Source organism: Branchiostoma lanceolatum, chromosome 7 (genome assembly GCF_035083965.1).
Source record: "Branchiostoma lanceolatum isolate klBraLanc5 chromosome 7, klBraLanc5.hap2, whole genome shotgun sequence".
NCBI lineage: Eukaryota > Metazoa > Chordata > Leptocardii > Amphioxiformes > Branchiostomatidae > Branchiostoma > Branchiostoma lanceolatum.
In genome coordinates, this window is record NC_089728.1 from 8,131,238 (window position 1) to 8,151,179 (window position 19,942).

Here is a 19,942-nt window from a genome sequence, read left to right on the forward strand (position 1 = left end):
CCCTGCACATATGGATAGGGTATTAGTGCTTTAAAATCACCTTTCTTTTCAAATTTCTCCATTGAACAATACCAGAAAACTGATATATATACAACTTATTTGATTTTATGGTAACTGCTGCTCCCTGGGGAAAGCATACTAATAGTCCTAATGTTCTACTACCCCTCCAACAGACTATCAAATCTATTCTGATGTATTGACAGACCTCAGAATAGGTCAGAGTAAACCTGGGAGCTCCGATGCCACACCCATACATGGACAGGCCAGAGTGCACAGCTTCTTTAGGCCCGCTTGGACTAAAAACTGCATCTTCTGCATGTAGATGTAAAATTAAAGACAGGTGTCAATCACAGAAGTGTGTTAAAAACACCTCATAAAGATTTGCCAGTGGTGGTACTGGAAATTCATTTACTTTAAAAGTTTAATTTGCAGTGGTTGTATTTTGCGGTAGGAGGAAAAAGGAGGTTTTTGCAGAGTTTAAAATGCTTCAAACAATTCGGGTTGGGGTTTTGTGCGCGTGAGAGATTTGCGCGTGAAAAATTTGCGCGTGAAAAATTTGCGCGTGAAAAAATAAAGTTCAAGACATGTGTCAGAAAATGTGCACTACAAAATTCTTAGTCAGAAAAATGTCGCCCCATGATATGATTTTGCATCTGTTTCCTGAATTTGGGGTTTGAATTTTAGGTCCCTTGGGAATATCTAAGCTGACTCCCAAGGGATTTAAAACCTTTTTGGAGGTTTTAAGCTAAAAACTTGAAATAAGATGACCCAAAATGGAATTAAGTATCTTATTGTTGCATTCTACAGTTCAGAAGTTGTTCTTTCAATCTACAAGTGATTTTTAAGTGATTTTCAAATGTTAAGTTTTCACGCGCAAAAAAGTTTGAAATTTGCGCGTGAAAGCATCTGCTTGAGAAAAGATGAAATTAGGCTAATAGAATGGAGAAAAGCTTCAAATAGTTACATTTTACAATACTAAACTATATATAAGTAAGTTGACTATGTATTTCTTAAAGATTTAAGTGATTTTCAAATGTTTAGGTTTCAAACCCCCATAAGTTTAGCTATTCCCAAGGGACCTATTCCCAAGGGACTAAAAAATCAAACCATAAATTCAGGTGTCAGATGAAAAATTGTATCATGGGATCACATTTTCCTGTCTAAGAAAATTATACTACACATTTTCTGACACATTTTTATGAAATTTATTTTTTCACGCGCAAATTCTTCACGCGCAAATTTTCACGCGCAAATTTTTCACGCGCAGAAAACCCATTCCCAAACAATTCTGTGTCATACAAAGGAGATGTACAAGTATTAGCCTTGTCATGAATTCTTATTGGAGAAGTCACCACACAAGTAAAACCAAACCGACAGTTCCAAGATTTACTGTAGGGTGAATAGTTTGTATTACTGAAGAAAATGAAGCACACTGGCAAAAAGTAAAATGCTTCGAAGTAGCTACTTCTAGCTACTGCTAGAAGAAAGGTAGGGTGAGGTGTATCCTTAAACTATTATCTCTAACTTCTGCCACCAAACATTCCTGACAATTTACTTTACCGTAGCTACCACCCAGCAGACTGTTTACTCATGTAACCAAACTTTCATGGTACCCTCTCAGAGTTCAAGACCTTGTGTGGAAAAGCTGTCAAATATGATATGGCACAGGGGGATGATATCATCCTGCATGTTATTATCTTCGCCGAGGAACTCGGAGTAGATTATGTTTTTGGTTGAGTCGGCTGTTGTGTGGGTCTGTATGTATGTCAAGAGTATAACTCGGGAAACCTTTGATGGATCTTCATGATATTTGGTAGGTGTGTAGTGGTTGTGCAAAGGAAGGTCAAGTTCAAAAATCGTTCACCTGGCGTTTTCCAACAATACTGCAGCGGACTTTTAATTTTTCTGTGTTTGTATGTAGGCAAAGAAAGTGACGGAAACGTTGATGGATCTCAATGATTTTTGGTAGTTTGGAAGAGATTGTGGGAACGGAGGTCAAGTTTAAAAATGATTTATTTGGCGCTTTCCTACAGAACTGCAGCAGGCTTTGTGTGTGTGAGAGTTTGTATGTCGCCAGCATAACTCGAGGAGCTATTGGCGGTTGTGCATGATATTTCGTGTATAGGTAGTAATGTCAAAGAGGAAGGTCAAGTTCGATAATGGGCCTCCTAGCAGGTATTTGAGGTACTGCAGCGGAGCTTCAACGTTTGAGGCCAAATTTTCTGGAGGTGTCAGGTTCATGAATTTTTGGTAGTATATAGCTTCTGGGACGGCAAGTGAGTGGTGGGAATTAAGGCCCCCTAGCTGCTTGTTTGGAACTGCAGTTGGCGTTTTTGTTAATACATTTGGAGACGAATAACTCCAGCAGGGATTGACGGATTATCATAATTTATGGCATGTGGATAGTTTCGGTGATGCTTTTTATAACTGAATACTTGTCATGCAAATAAGACGATAATTTGCATAATAAATGAGGAAAGTTAATAAATTCGCCGAAAGCTTGTAGTCAAATTTCATACAAGTGCTATGGTAACGATTTTTAAGTGGTGTACAGCTCTTGGGGCAGGGAGTAAGTGATGTAAGTTTAGACCCCCTAGTGGCTTGCTTAGAACTGCAGTGGGCTTTTTTTATGTTACCTTTGGAGGCGAATAACTCGGGTAGTGTTTGATGAATTTGTATTGTTTTGGACAGGTAGGTTATTGAGGTAATGATTAACAAATAAAGACGTATGAAATTCATAATATAAATGAAATTATTGTATTTATTCATAGCTACACCTATAATTTATATTATGATATTATGATATTATGATATTATGATATTATGATATTATGATATTATGATATTATGATATTATGATATTATGATATTATGATATTATGATATTATGATATTATGATATTATGATATTATGATATTATGATATTATGATATTATGATATTATGATATTATGATATTATGATATTATGATATTATGATATTATGATATTATGATATTATGATATTATGATATTATGATATTATGATATTATGATATTATGATATTATGATATTATGATATTATGATATTATGATATTATGATATTATGATATTATGATATTATGATATTATGATATTATGATATTATGATATTATGATATTATGATATTATGATATTATGATATTATGATATTATGATATTATGATATTATGATATTATGATATTATGATATTATGATATTATGATATTATGATATTATGATATTATGATATTATGATATTATGATATTATGATATTATGATATTATGATATTATGATATTATGATATTATGATATTATGATATTATGATATTATGATATTATGATATTATGATATTATGATATTATGATATTATGATATTATGATATGATATTATGATATTATGATATTTATGATATTATGATATTTATGATATTTATGAATTTCACCAAAACTGCACCACTGCTTGATGCGGAAAAGTCACAAAGATTTATTCTATTCATATATATTGACTGTACCATTTCATCATCACTTTCAACTTACAACACTGCAATATCGAACCTTTGTAGCCCATATAATATCAACATACTCATATTTTTTCATGACCAGTTATAACATATACATTTGTATCAGCACACTATACACATATACTAGTCCTGTACCACCAAATGATTTTTAACCCCATCTAGACTGGACTCATTCGCCCCATCATAACTTCCAAATGGTATGGTGCATGATCAAATTTGCATGGGGTGATAAGCACGTAAATATCAATCAATCTCTATAATAAGCCTTGATTATTTGGCGAAGATAACGTGTTCGTGGAACTCTAGTTTCAAATGATTTTTGGCATTGGAAATAAACATGTAACTTTAAGCTTTTGGAACACCTGTGAAAACTTGACAAAGGTATTATTTATGACTTCTCTGCACTTAGCAGAACACAGCATTTAAATGTGTCACTGGGGGAAAATATTTGTTTGACGACAAGAACAATCTCAGAATCAGTCTGAGCCCAGGTTTTGACACCAAGCTGGTCCATGTTTACAATACCATGCATTAAAGTAAATATTTACTGCAAAGGTTCCATGTTATGTTTCCCTCTAAGCACGGGTAATCCCTTGGGACCATTGGAGGAGCCAAATCGGAACATTGTGAACAATTTGTGACTTGGGCCACATGTTCTACCACCAAAGAGTGAAAGACACTGGCTCTTCCAAAATGCTGGGAGTGTATATGTACACTATGTAAAAAAAACTCGCAAAAGAAAATTGTTTTTGACTTTCCAAACTTTCCTCTATGGAAGCCTTTCCTTACTGAGTCCCTAAAATGGCACAGCCCAAAGTGCTAATATAAATCCCACTGACTTAGGATTACTAATGATGTAGAAAACGATGTTGACAAGTTGGCTCACAAAACATCCAGAGATCCTAATGGAGGGGAGGGGCAGGATTTGACCTACTTTTCACTTTCCTTGCATGTCCCTTGGACCACTTGGGAAACATAATATAACACCCTGATGGACACCACACCCACATCATCTCAACAACTTCCACTCATTCAGTACAACATAAAGCCATAAACAGAATATTTCCAACATCACATACATGTAAAGGTCATAAGAAAAATTTACATTTTTCTTTACAGTAAAAGGAATTATCAAAGACCTTTTACGTCATAATCTTTCTCCTGGATATAAGAAAATCCTCTCAGTGCCCCAGATAAAGTCAGCTGCTTACTTGCTAAGTATCCAATGTCCAGATCAATGAACAGATTAATCAACTATGGTGCTACTACAGGGCAACCTCTCACTGTAAATTCAATATGGGGTATTGGGTCTGGTGACAGTTTTAACTAACCATGGAACATGTTTTCATGTCAATCTGTCATGGGCATGGAGAATTCGATTGAACTTCTCACAGGATTTATTTGTGAGAAAAAATATCATATTGAAACATTAAGTAGAGTAGAGTAGAGTTACTTTGATATGTATAACATATACTCTAACATAACGAAAAGATAAGAAAGCTGTCATCAAATTTGTCTTAATCCTGTTACTTTTCATTGATTATTTTTATGATGTATCCAAATGGAGGGAGACAAAAATGTTGAGTAATTTCACTTCATATGCATTATCAAAGGTATTGAATAAATAAAGCATGAATATGTCTAGAAAGCTTTCCAAAAAAGCAGCAACCTTTCTTGTTGCATGTAATCATTGAATATTACGTCAAAAGTATGCATGAAACATGATTAAAAACTCAAGACAGTAACACCTATTAAATAGGCAAGAGTATTGTTTCCTGAATGAAGTCATTCCAAATGAACAACAAAGAGATGATGAGTCATCGGTACAGGGAATACAAGTACTGTACGTGTACCTCAGGTGGTAGACGTGAACAATAGGGCTGGTATGTAAATGCCCTTGTTTGGTAGGCCACAATTCTTAGCCTCTGATATTTCCTGTCTGTGCAAAACCTGGCATTCTTCCCACAAGGGCGTCTGTGAAATTTCCTTTCCCCTCCTGTGTTTTGATCATATCCATGACTCAAGTTCTCACAAAATACATTAGAATAAGAGTTTAGGAAAGAAAACAATATTTTAAATTTACCATAATAAAATGATGTGGAGTATTTCTATTTAAAAGTGAAAATTTAGTTCAAAGTACAACTGTATGACCACTATGATGGCCAGGTACCAAAAATATTGATGTAACTTTTGTTTCATTCAGGTCAAAACTTTGAACAAATCTTTTTATTTTGGTTGACATTTTGTCATTATACACTCCTTTCCATTAACTTTGTTGTGAAAATGTCACTACTCTCTCAAAACACAAGTTCTCTTCACTTTCATACCAATTCCCCTCAATCCAACATGAGGGGCACAGGTTCTACTGACTTCTGACCCAGAATGTAACTTTTGCTGCCCTGACCTCTCTTTGGAAACCATAACACGGCTGGGTAACCAGATCTAAAGATTTGTCTGCTACTCAACTGGAACAAGCTTCTCTGGGGGAACATCAGGAGACAGGCTCCATATATAGAGATGACCCTTCTGGGTATGTTATGGTATCCCAGACCTTGTTTATGCAGACTGTTCGCTTGTTCCCTGGCTATGTGTTTATTACTTCAACATTCTCACCTCATCACCAAAGCATAATGTGTACAAAAAATGTTATGCTAATCCCGTTATTATATGTACAATATGTGATGTGCATTATTGACCTAAATACAAGACCAAAATGACTATTCATCATACGTCATCCATATTTGCCTGACATTCTACATAATATTCTTCATTGTGAAAATTTGATTTAATACATGTATTTATGATTTCCCTTTTGTCTTGTCAATAAAGTAACCATAAGCCATTGAACCTTACAGGGCTAGGTTAATAAACCATGAAATGCAGTGTTACAGATACTGTAAAAAGGGAAATGTTCGCAGGGATTTTATTTCGTGGTAAGGGAGAAAATGGAGTGTTCACGGCAGTTTTGATTATAAGGTCGCTGTTGAAACAAGGGGGTAGGCGGGCAAAAGACAGGAAAAATTTGCAGTGGTTTTAAGTCTGCGCCTCTGTGGTAAAGAGGATACCGCAAAAAACTACAAACACAAAACCACAGCAAACATTTCCCCCTTTACAGTACACCCTGACAGCTGCTATCCTACCCCCCATGGATCAGGGGAGACCCTCTGCCACTGCCTGGCCAACCTCATTCTCCATTAATCCTCCATAATGCATTGCGCCGAACATAAAACTAAAAATGTACACAATAATGTCATGCTGTGATGACCTTTTTCCATCCACCAATAAGGCAAAACAAGGATAGCTAATTATAGTTTGAAAAGGGATACACTTTAGGTCCTGACTTACGGACCTTACGTATGGGGTGAACTATAAAGCTTCTTAACAATCTAGACATGATTCTGGATAACTGAAAGCTAATTTTGACCCAATGACATTGTGTGCAATAGCAGTACCAGTTACTGATCTAACAAAAGCATCAGTCTTATAATACCTCCAGGCTAAAACTTCCAGAAGGGATGACTATAAAAACCTGTCCTCTCTTACATAACCTATCATACAGTATAGGTGAGCTACTACCTTGTTTGTAAGTTTCAGTCAGCAGTGCAGTGTTTGAAGTCCTGTCTCCTGCAAGCTTCAGTCCCAGCCAAGTTGGCACACACGACTGTTTGTTTAACTATGTTTAGATCCAGGAAACCTTGACAGGGATTCCTTTTCTGAGTCTGACGCTACCCAGGGTAGATAAACCCAAACTAAAACACTTTGGTCTAATTGCTCCTATGTGATATGGAATACACAGTGACATACTTATCATAGACACTATCACTACAGTCAGCAGAAAAGTAATATAGAAGTAACATTACATGTATCATAAATTGTAAAACGTTGAAAGTCAAATAGAACAGAAACTCCCATTTCTTCGCCAAAAACCAAACATGTTTCTGCAGTGTATTGCCTAAAGGAAAGCTCTTGAAATGTGACCAAAAGACTACTGTACATAGAATCAGTCTGACATACAAAAATGTAAATGCACAAATGTCATCTGTCCTGAATAAAGAAATAAATGGTTGATGACAACTTTAAATTCTATGTCTTAAAACTTTGTGGACTTGAAGCCTGTGTAGACATACTCAACATAGAGATTTCCCCAAGCTCATTGTGGAATTTTCCCATAACACTGCAGACTTGGCAACAAGCCTGATCCATGGGGGTTATGTTTAAACTGGGTTGACAGAGTCAGAGGATTCCTTCAACTTCTGATTTGTAATAGCAAGAAGTTCAGCTTAACCACAAATTCACAATAAATAATTAAAGTTATTTGCTAATGAGTATGGCATGAAACATAATGCACCCCACAATACATGTCCATTGGGATGTTGGCCCATCAAAATTTCTATCTACAGCCTATATACTGATTTCCTAACTTTTGGAACACCATGGGTTACTCCAATATGATCAATTATTTAGGACCACCTTGGAAGAGGCTTGATTGAATTACAGTAGGACCACAAGTAATCATAGATGGTTTACTGAACTTGACTACCAAATAATGCTTGTGAAAATCTGAGTCCCTTTGATCTCAATAAATATGACACCGCAACAACTGTGCCTTTATAACCCCATAGCTATGAGGTCAAACTAGACATTAGATTGCTGTGACTAGGGTGAAGTTGGGAGGGTGGAAAAGGCCAAGTATACTATATATGATCCACACATACCTGCTGGGCGACAGGGTCCAAGATGCTTTCAATGGTCCTCGTGTGAAACACCGGCATGGTGGCAAATGTACCGTATTATCCCTCCCGGTCTCCTCCTCTCTACCACACTTCTCAGCAACTTCCTGCGTTTTCTGCAAGAGGTATAGGAAATGTGTCGGTATGAGTCAACATGCGGCCCCCGCACTCTCCTATGTGTACAGGACAGCCTCCACAAACGCTGACCTGCGATCCGTTTCAGGGCCGCCCCCGAGGTGTCCATTTCACAAACAGCAAAAATTAGATCAAGGCCGGCAAATAAACTGTGACCAATCAATTTTCCAGTCGAAGGAAAGCATGGTTATTAAAGATTTCACGCCCCTAAGTAAGCGTGGTGGAAGTTCATCATCAGTATGACCATTTAGCGGAGTTTTCGGTATTTATTTTGAAGATCATGAAACCTAGACGTTGAGAGAAGTGCCGCATTCCTGTCATAGCTGAGATGGTTTATTTCGGTACAGGAAAGAGGGAGGTACAGAACAATAACTTCTTTTCCTTACGATCCAATTCCAGTTTGTTTCCACATGTGGTGATATCTACATCAAACAGAATATATTTGGGCAACATCAGTCGGAAGCTGGCTAGAGATATGCGATGAGAGGCGTTGTTTACGTATCAACTAGATCGCGACACGCCCTCCAAATTTGAGACCAAGTGAAGAGGTCCACTCCGGAAGGGTGAAAGTTATCGTCCTGAGCTGGGCGCCAGAGGAAATATCACGTAATCTACACATTGAATACTGCTTAACACCTTAACGGCATTGTTGTCCTCTACTGTCGTAAATGATATAGTGAATTCAGTAAGGAAAGACGGTGGCGGACGAGTGCAAAATGGGAAAATCCAAAAAAAAAATCTCAAAATCCTGATTGAGTTGACGTCGGCGTCTGCTGCATTCTAGGGCCGCATTGTCTCAATATTTGTCGCAGAAATCAATTTTCGTTCCCCAAAAATTACCTCAGTTCCCTTCTTTAGACCAGAATATAGATCGAAAAGCAGATACATACCGAAGTTCAGCAAGATAAACACAGGAAATCAGTTGAGAAGATTGCGAGTGCCGACCTTCCTGTGGGCCCACCTCCCCACGAGCGTCAGGTCAGAGGTCGGAGGTAAGGCGAGGTCACCAGCTGGTGAGGATCACATTGTGCGACCATGGCTGACAAGGAGAGGCGAGGAGAGTCCGTGTGGGTACAGCAGCAGATCCGCCTCACAGACAGGGGCCGGGGATGTCACCACATCACGCCAGACGTGGAGCAGGCTCTGGAGCAGACCATGGGTATCAGGAAGTTTGACGTCGGCGTAGCGCACATCTTCCGTAAGCGACCGATTTTTAATTAAGCTCCGGAGCTTTATAACGTTTAAAAATGTTCACTTCCGCATTTGGGTGCAAATCAAAATATGTTGAAAGCGTCAGAAATAAGGTGCCTATTTGCTGTTAGTAATTGTGATTTCAAATTATTTGTGAAATGTGTTTTAAGTTAATCGAAAAAAAGGTATGTAGTGTCAATATTCTTGATTACTTGGGTTGTTTTGGAACAGCCACGTGGATTTGTTTACATCTGGTTTGCCTTTAGATTGGACGATGCTTGACCATTTAACAACATCCCAAGGAAAAATGTACTGTTTCAGGAAATTGAATAAAAAAGAGAGATTGTTTTATCTGCATGCAGTCGAGGAACCATTTTGCCCAACCCAACAGACAAATTCCAGTTCTCTCCGAAAATGGTATAAACCCAAATTCCTCCATCGCATAAGGGTTGGTACAGTAACCATTAAGGAGATGTGTCATTTCCTTACATGTCTTCACTAGCTTAACACAGTGGGCCGAGAGGGCAGTTTACCCAAGATATTTCTTCAAAATAGTAATAAATACGACATGTAGACAAGCAGAACTCATTTTTTTGTGTTATTACTTTTGTGATTTTCTTGTCTCTCACGATTTTGTGTATTACATAGAAAATCACCATATAAAGACGTTATATAGTTCTATCACGCTTGACACCTGTCATTGGCTATCAACCTCACCCTGTTTCTGTCAATTCTTTCCTAGTTCAAGCTTCCAGTGCAAGTCTTGCACTCTCTGATGTAAGTTCCTTTGTCACATAACTTTTTTTTCTGTGCTTCACTACATGCATCAAACTTTATGTCTGCGCCCTTTCATTTTTGAAGGGCTGAAGCATGTTGTCATCATACTTTTACATGCCCTCTGAATACACTGTATACTTCTTTTCCAATTTGTTCCACTGGTGATTTCAGTTTCATTTTTTTTCCTTCAGAGATTTGACCCAGCAGCAAGGTGAGCAAAGTTTTGTCTTAACTTAACTTGTTCTGGCATGGGAAATTCCTTTATACAGTGTGCTTTGGAGTCTAAATGTATTTTCGGTGCACTAACCTCTTTCTCCTAATTTGTAGATATGACACAGAGGCTGCTCTGAGTTCTCTGATCCCTGAGAAATCAGATATATGGACTCGCATCTGTGAAGGGTCTGACGACATGGTGAGATTACCATACAAAGTGAAATAGTCTCTTGCTGTTCTAAAACTGACCACTAGGGGGCACCTCTACACAATTCTCATTAAAAAATATGTATCAAAAATGTTAAAGACAAGAGGAATAGCTTTGTTATCTTATTATGAAACTGTTTTACTCAATGGACCTTTTCTTTGGACAAACCTATTCGTTCTGTAGCTTTGTAAAAACTAATACAAATGTGTATTTGATATATTTCTGTGAATCTATTTCTCCTCCAGCCTGCCCTGGTGAAGAACTGCCTGGTTGGCTGTAACCTAACCATCCCCATCAGTAATGGAATCCTCAACACTGGGCATGGACAAGGTATCTGGCTGCTGGAGCACAAGAACTATGGAGGTACAATGACAAACCACAATCACAGACAGAGCCTCATACAATATGCCTTGGGGAAGATCTGCTAAACCTCATTGGCTAAACCTGGCTGAGGTTTCCACTTTCGTAGCCATGGCCTCCAGCTGTCAGCCAATCAGCTTTACCTAAAGAAAACAATAAGGTGATTCTCTGATAGGCTGATAGCTGGTTAGATACTGTTACATACTTTAGATAGAACAACTTTGCTTCAGGGCATCAGAAGAAAATTATTATGTATTGCTCATCAGGTCACCTAAAGTATGAAGTTTACTCAGTGTCAGAGGGATCAATACATGTATAAACTTTCACTGGAAAGTTTTCATTTTCCATCTTCTATGAATTGGGCTTAACAAGAAGTACATGTACCTTGTGATGTAGTCATTAGTGTTGTATTCAGGATGATGATAACTAGGATGAGATCAGCGAGGGTGGGCAGCCATGAATGAAGTGCTGATCATCTCTCATCTCTTCCCTCAATCCCAGGTGGCAGGAAGCTGGTGATCACAGTGCAGGGCATGTACAAGCCAACCTTCAACAAGCCCCTTGGTACTCAGGGTTTATAGTTATCACATACTACAAGCTAGTAGACAACTCCATGGAGAATCTAAACTGTTTGTCAGCTTAAAATTTTTTGGACTGATCGGAATTTCAATCTGAATCGCTCATGATCAGTCCTATTCTGCTGTATGACCTAATCTCTCTGGACTCAAGACTTAATACTATTGCAAGTCAAAGGTTGTTGCAAAGTCAATATCCTCCCCCCCCCATCCATGAGGGAAGGTTGGTACACCCCGAGTTTTGGCGAACAGTTAAAATTCTACAACTTCCTACTCATAGTTACTTTCTTGCTAATATTTCCTACAAATTACAAATTTTACGAACACTAATGGTAAATGGTAAATACAGTCTGGAAGTAAGTTATAGAGGCATGTAACTGCAACGTCACCAAAGTATTAAGATAATAGATATCTACAGAAACCTTGTGATCATTATCTGTATTCCAACCTTATATTGTGTATGGATATCAAGTCTCTCTGGTTGTTGATTTTATAGTAAAAAAAGCCTGAGACGAAAAAATACCCTGTGCAAAGTCTGACACTAGCATAAAAGTATTTTATTGAAGAGCATAAAAGATAAAGCTTTCCTTACATGTTAAGCGACAATAGTATGTATAACATCCTTTAAAATACTCAAAAATAACTTTCACCATGTTAATCATCATGTTGGAATATCATACTTTACTTTCCTCCAAATAGATATGTGTCAGTGATCTGTGGTTAGGACTGCCTTTGCTATTGTATCTGTCTTGTTTCTGAAACAACAATCAGTCACAAATACAGACACAATGTGACACAGAATCCTTTCCCAAAGTCAATATCCTAATGTGGGGGTACTGCCTACTCTTACCGGTAAGTCATTTTTGTTCTTATGCATTATGCATAGCCTACATGTAGCAAAGTTACAGATATTCCTGTCTATCCATGAAGAATAGTATGGCTTACTACTTCTTGACATCAAATTTAGAGCAGACATTTCTATTAGGCAGATAACTTAACAAATACACATACAGTACTTCCATGACCATTACTTGCCTTTACAAATTACATCACAGTAAATCACAAGCATCAGTCTTTAGCTGTTTCTAATTTCAACCACTTTACCAACACAGGCTATTGACAGGTTTGGAGATGACAAGTTTTGGCACAACATTTAGTTCCACATGATAAGATATTTCTGAGTCTGCTTGATTGCGAAATATTTATTTTCTTCCTCTACAATGTCAAAAATGCTCTCAACAGGTTGAGTGGTTGGGTTAAAAACGAGGTACAACTTTGCACTCTGAGGGCCAAAAACGCTCTTAAAGTACATACAATATCAGTACATGTTTCCTAATACAAATTCTCTATATTTAGTAATGGAACAACCATATTACGTATCGAAGATAGATACTGGAGAGTGGTGACAACTGTTAGATGAACAATTTGTATAGTTTTGAGAAGTGTAACACATTACAACATGTGGAATGAAAACAGAGCAAGTTCATTGGTCTCACACACAAGAAACCCAAATCCTTTTGGAGAGCAAAACAACTGTATAAAAAACATAGCCAGCATTGTCTGCTAGATATATAACGTACATTATGTTTGCAACATTAAGTGGAGTTGTTTCTTATCCTGGCCAAAACTGCCTGTTACAAACCTATCACTATATCAATTCAAAAGTTGTTGATCACGTAATTATGGTTAATTTCTGTGTTAAAAGTTATATGCCCAATATAACTTATAAGTTGGAATGAATAGTCATTAAACAATTTACATTCTGAATTATCATGTCTTAAAAAAACTATTTACATAAATTCATATTGACCAATGGTACACTGTTACTGACAGAAAACGATTACCAAATTTTAATCAAGATTTGTTTTACATCATCACAGATCTAAATTAATGTTTAATACAATAAGTAGTGAAAGAACCTAACTATGGTAAGTGCAAAGTGAGTGACTGGAAGAGGATCAACTGAAGTCATAGCAGAAGTCGAAGTTGGGGGGGTCGGGAGGCATGTCGGGGGGTTTGTCAGGGATGGGGACGTTCTCCGTGTCCAGGAGACGTAACTTCATGTCCATACTGAGCAGGGTTTCCACATCGTTCTTCATCTCTTCACTCACCATCTGTGGCAGGCAACACAAATCATCAAGTATATGTAAAAAAAACAGGTGTCATTACATTACAGGGGGAGAAATGCTGGTCAAGGGAATGCCAGGATGAGCATTACTTTCTAAGGGGGTCAGGATGCCTTTTTCTGTGGGGAACAGCAAGCTATTTCAATTTACCAATTATCAGCCCAATCTGTAAGGTCAATTCTTTGTGAGGCATAATTGGCCGCCTCAAATCTACGTAGCACGTTATTTGTTATGCTGAATGCAAATTACCAGTATTGTGTAGTCGAAGGCTAGATTGTTACAACTGTACAGAACATACGATGATGTTCACAGATTAGTTTTGCTCGAGACCCAATGAATAGAATGGAACAATCCAAGTTCATCACTCGCAGAGGTCAGCTGAACGGAAAAGGTCTTACAAGTTGTCTATAATCATTTTACCATCAAGTGTATTGCTGTCTTGGGACTTTTGTCATCCATATGTCGCACATTTAATTGATGTCTATAATCCCATAAAAAAAGGATAGCTGTGAAGCTGGTGAACCAGTCAAAAACATACCTCTTTTTCCAGCAAAGCATTTATCCCATCAGTCCAAATAGAATACTGGAACACAAATCATATTTGCATCAATGCTAGATACAAATACATGTGGCAATATACTCAATATGCAGAAGTTAATCAGTAAACAACAACTTGAAGGTTTTGGTTTCAACAAGGTTTTGGCTTGTGAACTTCACATTCAGAACAGAAAAAATACACAGAATATCAGGTATGTGTGCATGTACATTGTACATCATCTAAAACATTGTTTAAAGGACTCACAAGTGTCTCATTGGGAGCCACGAAGTCCAGCGACTGGTCAGGATCATACAGGACAGCGAAGGCCAGAGTAGTCACACCCTACATCAGGGAGAAGATGGTCAGGTCAAAAACACATAGAGGTTGGTCAGAAAGATACTGGAACACAGATATCATATTGGCTTTATCTGTACTGGTTTAAACTCGGATCACACAAGAAACCATGCTATCAATTCACTTTTGTGTACAATATGTAAAATAAAATTGTTACCGAAATGTGACAATTTTTACGCATGCTATATGCTAAAATCATCAACACTACATCTAGCGTTTCGTAACTTAAACATGTGCAGAAGTGTTACTGACCTTGGCTCTTCTGAAGTCCTTCATGTGAGGACAGTCCTTCCCCGTAACAATGCCCTTGATCTCTGAAATGGGGACTAAAGAAAAAATATCTTCTTAGTTTTTATCTTCTACATCTCTGTTTAACAGGAAATGTTTTCTCCCAAGTTTGTATATGCTCAATAACAGTTATCTGTATCAAAGAAAGGGACAGAAAGAAGTCAGAGAGTAACACAAAAGTCACGAAGAGGACTTTGAGACAAACAAAAAATGCTCACTCTTTTCTGGAAGCATCTCTATGGGAGGGTTGGAATTCTCCTCAGCATCCCCATAGTGGAGAACCTTGTGGTTGGGAGACAGTCTGCAGTACCAAAACTTGTCTACAGGGGGAGTACATATGAGACAATCAATCAAACCACCCCATACCCTTACAGAAGCACACAAACCAAGGCACAGTTCTTTTAGATACATGTTTTGGGCAATATTTCTGCACTGTGGTAGGTAGCAGTATCCATTTAGCAATCCACAACAGAGAATGCACTTGAAAGAAATATGACATGACGACCAAATACATCCTTAAGTGCACATATTCAATCCACATCTGTATAAAATCATGACAGAATGTTGAAATAATTTGTCATTTCCACATACCTTTGACTCTTCTATTGGTGAACTTGTTAAACAGTGTCCCTTCCACCAGATAATTCAGTCTCTGTGATGAGAAGAAATGCATGATTTATGTTTTTTTAATAAGCTAAATCTGAACAAATCATCACTTGCTTAGAATGCTGTATACATGTACAACATGTATATGTATAGGACATGGTGAGCGAAAGATAGATAATTACTCACCTGTTGTTTGACCAGGTTGATGATTTCAGGTTTAATCTGTTCTCTCAGCTCACTGTAACGAAAAGAAAGGTTGGTCATCGTCGGTTACCGGGGTCAAAACACACAAAAGTGCTGCTATATCAACGTGGAGGCTCCAAAGTCCAACAGGGGTCACATGTCCAACACGCCGTTAGGATTCATGTTAAAAGTGACAGAGCATGTAAACAATGTAAAATGAATGCAGTAGAGAATGAAACGCATTTTTCATCTGCGTATGTCCAAAATTTGCAATAAACTTTACTACATGTATTCAAAAATAATTGCTACCATGTTACATGTATGCATATGCTTTCAATGTCTCTGAAATACTGGCAGAGAAACCTTTTTTTTCCAAACTAATAACAGCTTAGGTTCTGAACAATTAATTGTAAAACATTATAACTGTTGTGAAAATGCTTTGCAAAGCAGTGCCCTGAGCAAGGAAAGGAAGCGATATCTTTGTCTCATAAGTCGAGAGCAAAATGCTCTACAAGTGCCATGCTTTAAAGCTTTGGCCTGGGGGTATTACATCACAACGTATTACAATCACACCTGCTCGCCACAAGAGCACTTTAATATTTCTCAAATTACACGCATTGGTTAAGGTGATAGGAAAATGCTGGCTGTTTTTCAGGAGGACAATATGAAGATCAATAGTTGCTGCTCATTACTAAGGGAAAAGGAGAGGCATACTACAGTTCAATATCACTAAGTCCTTCCTGTGCAAACAGATATGCCCCCTCTGCCCTCAGCTCTCTGGAATGATGAATTTGGCCTTGATGCAGCAATATGAATACGCACTGTGCATACATGCCTGTCTGCTGTATTCTGCTTGGGGATGGATCAGAGGGATCATAGTGGGAAAGGTAGATAGCTGCATTTGTTGCTGTGTACAATTTGACAGAATGTATCTTATAAAGTCGTAATCGCGTATACTGTATAAGGATGGCATCCGCCTATGGTTAACAAATGTTGTGCCGGGAAATAAAGTCGTAATTGCATATACTGTATAAGGATGGCATCTGCCTATGGTTAACAAATGTTGTGCTGGGAAAGATATTGTATGCGTTGCACGATATGCTGATGCAACATTGACCAACCATCCAACAGAAACCGTGATGAATTCTATTGTAACTGCAAGAAGTGAATGCAATAAAATCATTTACGGCATGACCAAATGGATAGCTCTGACCTTACAGACCCCATGATGAAAATCGATAGGGGGAGTCTTTGTTCAAGCACAGCAGAATCTGACCCTGGATCAATTTTCTTCAGTACAAGGAGAGGAACTGAATATTTGACAAAGCCTCATCAAGCACATTTTGTCCAGGATGGCTTAATGCCCAGCTTGTGTGGGTGATGTAACAACAACTGTATTGTATCACGGAAATCTAGGGAAAAATCTACCAATTTCAGTCTGGTAGCCATTCTATAGAGTTGCCACCAACATGCCCCACTTGTATTGTAACATGAGTCTCGAACATCTTTCATGTCTTGCATAAAAAAGCAGCCTTTATTTCAGCACCACAGACACACCCTAGTGTTAGACAAAAGTCTAAAACACAATCTGTACATGTAGTCAGAGACTAACAACAATGCTTTCAATAATTCCTGGTCAATTCGTTTCCAATCAAATCAATTTGGTCAATACCCGCAAGAATCTAGGCACAGGCAAGAATAAATGTGCCATTATTGAACTACAGCACTTTGCCAACAGCACACAAATGATGACTTCATGTTCTGAATTTTGAAGAAGAGCGTCCTGACGCTTCAAACGACAGCAATTTCCTGATAGGCCTTTTGAGTCACTGCATAGACGTGACAGGAATATGGATTGCCTTTTGATTTTACAACAGTGTGAAAGCCAGGTTAACTCTACTCTGTGGTTCAGACAAAGGGCCACAGAACTTGATGTATATCAGTAAGTGTTCATTTGTGAGCATGCATTACCTCCACTAAATGGGCTAGAGAATAACAGCACTGCTGGAGGTACTATGTGTGGCTCAACAGATCATCATCATGTAGGCCATCATCATTGGCTTTTGAACCAGTCTCCAAATGTTGAAAATAAACTTAACTATTCAGCATTCTACACTTAAGTACTACATCATATATCATCCACCAGTGTCAATCTTTTAGTTTTACTGGCAATTTGAATCAGGCATCTGTGCAGTTATCCGATTCACAGTGAGTTGTGTTAATGCTAAATCATTAGGACAGAAATGCCACTAAATATCAAGTAATGAGTGTAAAGATGCAGAGAATGGCAGGCCATAATTGCTAATAGAATAAGAAATGACATGACTGCTTTCATGATGCCGGAATGGATCGAGTGTATGTATATGGTCGATGAAATATAAGGTATCTATAAATTCTATGTCTGTGGTGACTGATTCAAGGAAAATATGGCAAATCAATTTTGAAAATGGCCACACAATTAACTGCACTTGCGCAAGCTTGTATAACTAACTAACAAACAGAACGTCAGTCCTGTCTTCAAGCCTTATACGTGTCGTCTCTCAAATGCTTCATATTTTACCAAACCCAACTGTCAAGGAATTTCCCAATGGAAAGACCAAATTATGAATATCAAAGACAATCTTCAGATAATCAAGGGTCATAATTTGCTGGAGACTTGCCACAAAAATCTTTATGTATGCTTTGTGAATACAAATTACATTCACATACCACCAAAGTTTTGATGAGAAATTTTCCCCTTCCTACATATTGCAAACCTCCATCTGTCATAAAGCATTAATCATGGCCATCTGACAAGTTATGATTCGATACTATCAAGCAATAAATTGTTTCTATAACCCTTAGGCCCAGTATTCCCCCAGGAAATAAAGACAACATCACTTGGAATTTAAGCTGTCAATATTTCACTGTCCTGAAGACTAAAGGGCATCGTGATGACAGTCTGTTTTGCAAAATTCAGACAAGGAACAGATGGTGTGCAAAACAAGTTGTGCTGTGCAATGCGGTGCAAATCAAGTTGTGCTGTACACAAAATGACCTTGCAGTGACTGAATTCAATGGTTGGCCATTTTTTACATAAACTTCCATTGATATCAATCTGCTGTGTTACATAAATCCACCACTTTGAACAACTGTGGGTTTGGGAGATCTCTAGTGCAGCACACTCCAGGTATGCACAGTTTAGATATACAGGAGTGCATAATACTGGAAGACGTTAGGTTGGAGATCTGTTTGTGCGTATCTTTTCAGGGTGGCAGAATTATGTACCCTGGTGGAATTACATGTATGTTAGTAGATGTAATATTTTCTTGCAGCTATTCAGATGGCTTGTCATTTTGATTTGCAATACTTTCTTTTGGTAGTAGAATTTTTTTTAACTTCAAACAGTCTTTGTGTCTTGGTGACTGTCACTGACATCTGGCCCATTGTGGGCAAACCCAGATGATAACAGTATCACATGCGCATTGAACAATTGACATTAAAAATTAAAATCAACCTTTTATCTTCAATGCTGTCATTCCTGATGTAGAATGATCAGATTCTGCATTTTCAGAATCATGGAAATATTTACAGTTACCTGGTATACTTTTATTCCCTCTATGGAAAATTGATGACTTCATCATGCATCTTTCTGTGTGTTGTTTTTCTATGACAGCCTTACTACTGTATCCTCATTTGGTAAACTTCTCTTTTAACATGTCTCTGTACCAGCATATATAACAAAGATTAATAGCTGGTGCCAAAACTGTAAATGGAAGATGTTTTATACATGACAGGCTATCAAAGAATGCATCAAAAAAAGGGGAAGAGTCAAATTAATGTGACTCCTGGGACACAACATTTTCAATACCTACTGCAGTGATGGCCCACTGTACATTATCAAAATCTCCGCTTGACTTCAGAAAATTGATAGACGAAAGGAGTTTTCAGCCACAGGGTTCCTCATTGTTTAGCCATGAGGGGGCTAATGTATTAAAATCCATGACTATGCACTCTACTTCCTCAATGTTTTAATGATTTTGGCCTCCCATGTTCAATAGTGGAGCCAATTTCACAATGCCTGGTGGGGGTGTTCAAATGGGCAGTATCCATTCAGAAGGGAGGCCACATAGGGGCAAAACAATAAACAT

At 37.8% G+C, this 19,942-nt stretch overlaps 3 protein-coding genes across 13 annotated transcripts in view; 1 reads left to right on the forward strand and 2 right to left on the reverse strand.

The window, feature by feature from the left end:
* LOC136438993 (vinculin-like) overlaps positions 1-9,383 on the reverse strand; it is a 33,380-nt gene extending 23,997 nt beyond the window's left edge. For all 9 annotated transcript variants that reach the window (XM_066434079.1, XM_066434077.1, XM_066434078.1 and 6 more), the window contains exons 1-2: positions 9,284-9,383; positions 8,244-8,374 (exon numbers count right to left, since the gene is read on the reverse strand). In XM_066434079.1, the coding sequence (XP_066290176.1) occupies positions 8,244-8,300 (57 nt within the window). In that variant the 5' untranslated portion in view covers positions 8,301-8,374; positions 9,284-9,383. The remainder of the gene's footprint in view (positions 1-8,243; positions 8,375-9,283) is intronic.
* A 45-nt stretch (positions 9,384-9,428) lies between these two features.
* LOC136439002 (UPF0047 protein YjbQ-like) lies at positions 9,429-12,518 on the forward strand. Its single transcript, XM_066434097.1, has 6 exons — positions 9,429-9,591; positions 10,327-10,361; positions 10,553-10,572; positions 10,689-10,773; positions 11,028-11,145; positions 11,644-12,518. Exons 1-6 carry the CDS (start codon positions 9,429-9,431, stop codon positions 11,721-11,723), a joined length of 501 nt encoding a protein of 166 aa, XP_066290194.1. The 3' UTR covers positions 11,724-12,518.
* Positions 12,254-19,942, reverse strand: part of LOC136438996 (engulfment and cell motility protein 1-like) — a 29,200-nt gene continuing 21,511 nt past the window's right edge. For all 3 annotated transcript variants that reach the window (XM_066434090.1, XM_066434088.1, XM_066434089.1), the window contains 7 exons: positions 15,816-15,867; positions 15,615-15,675; positions 15,242-15,343; positions 14,988-15,061; positions 14,646-14,723; positions 14,382-14,426; positions 12,254-13,831 (listed from right to left, as the gene is read on the reverse strand). In XM_066434090.1, coding sequence (XP_066290187.1) covers positions 13,676-13,831; positions 14,382-14,426; positions 14,646-14,723; positions 14,988-15,061; positions 15,242-15,343; positions 15,615-15,675; positions 15,816-15,867 — 568 coding nt within the window. In that variant the 3' untranslated portion in view covers positions 12,254-13,675. The remainder of the gene's footprint in view (positions 13,832-14,381; positions 14,427-14,645; positions 14,724-14,987; positions 15,062-15,241; positions 15,344-15,614; positions 15,676-15,815; positions 15,868-19,942) is intronic.

Excerpts from the sequence above, each read along its gene's own strand:
- LOC136439002 (XM_066434097.1), top strand. The coding sequence starts at position 9,429 with ATGGCTGACAAGGAGAGGCGAGGAGAGTCCGTGTGGGTACAGCAGCAG. Across the intron at positions 10,362-10,552 it reads CAAGTCTTGCACTCTCTGAT|AGATTTGACCCAGCAGCAAG; the intron begins GTAAGTTCCTTT and ends TTTTTCCTTCAG. Across the intron at positions 10,573-10,688 it reads AGATTTGACCCAGCAGCAAG|ATATGACACAGAGGCTGCTC; the intron begins GTGAGCAAAGTT and ends CCTAATTTGTAG.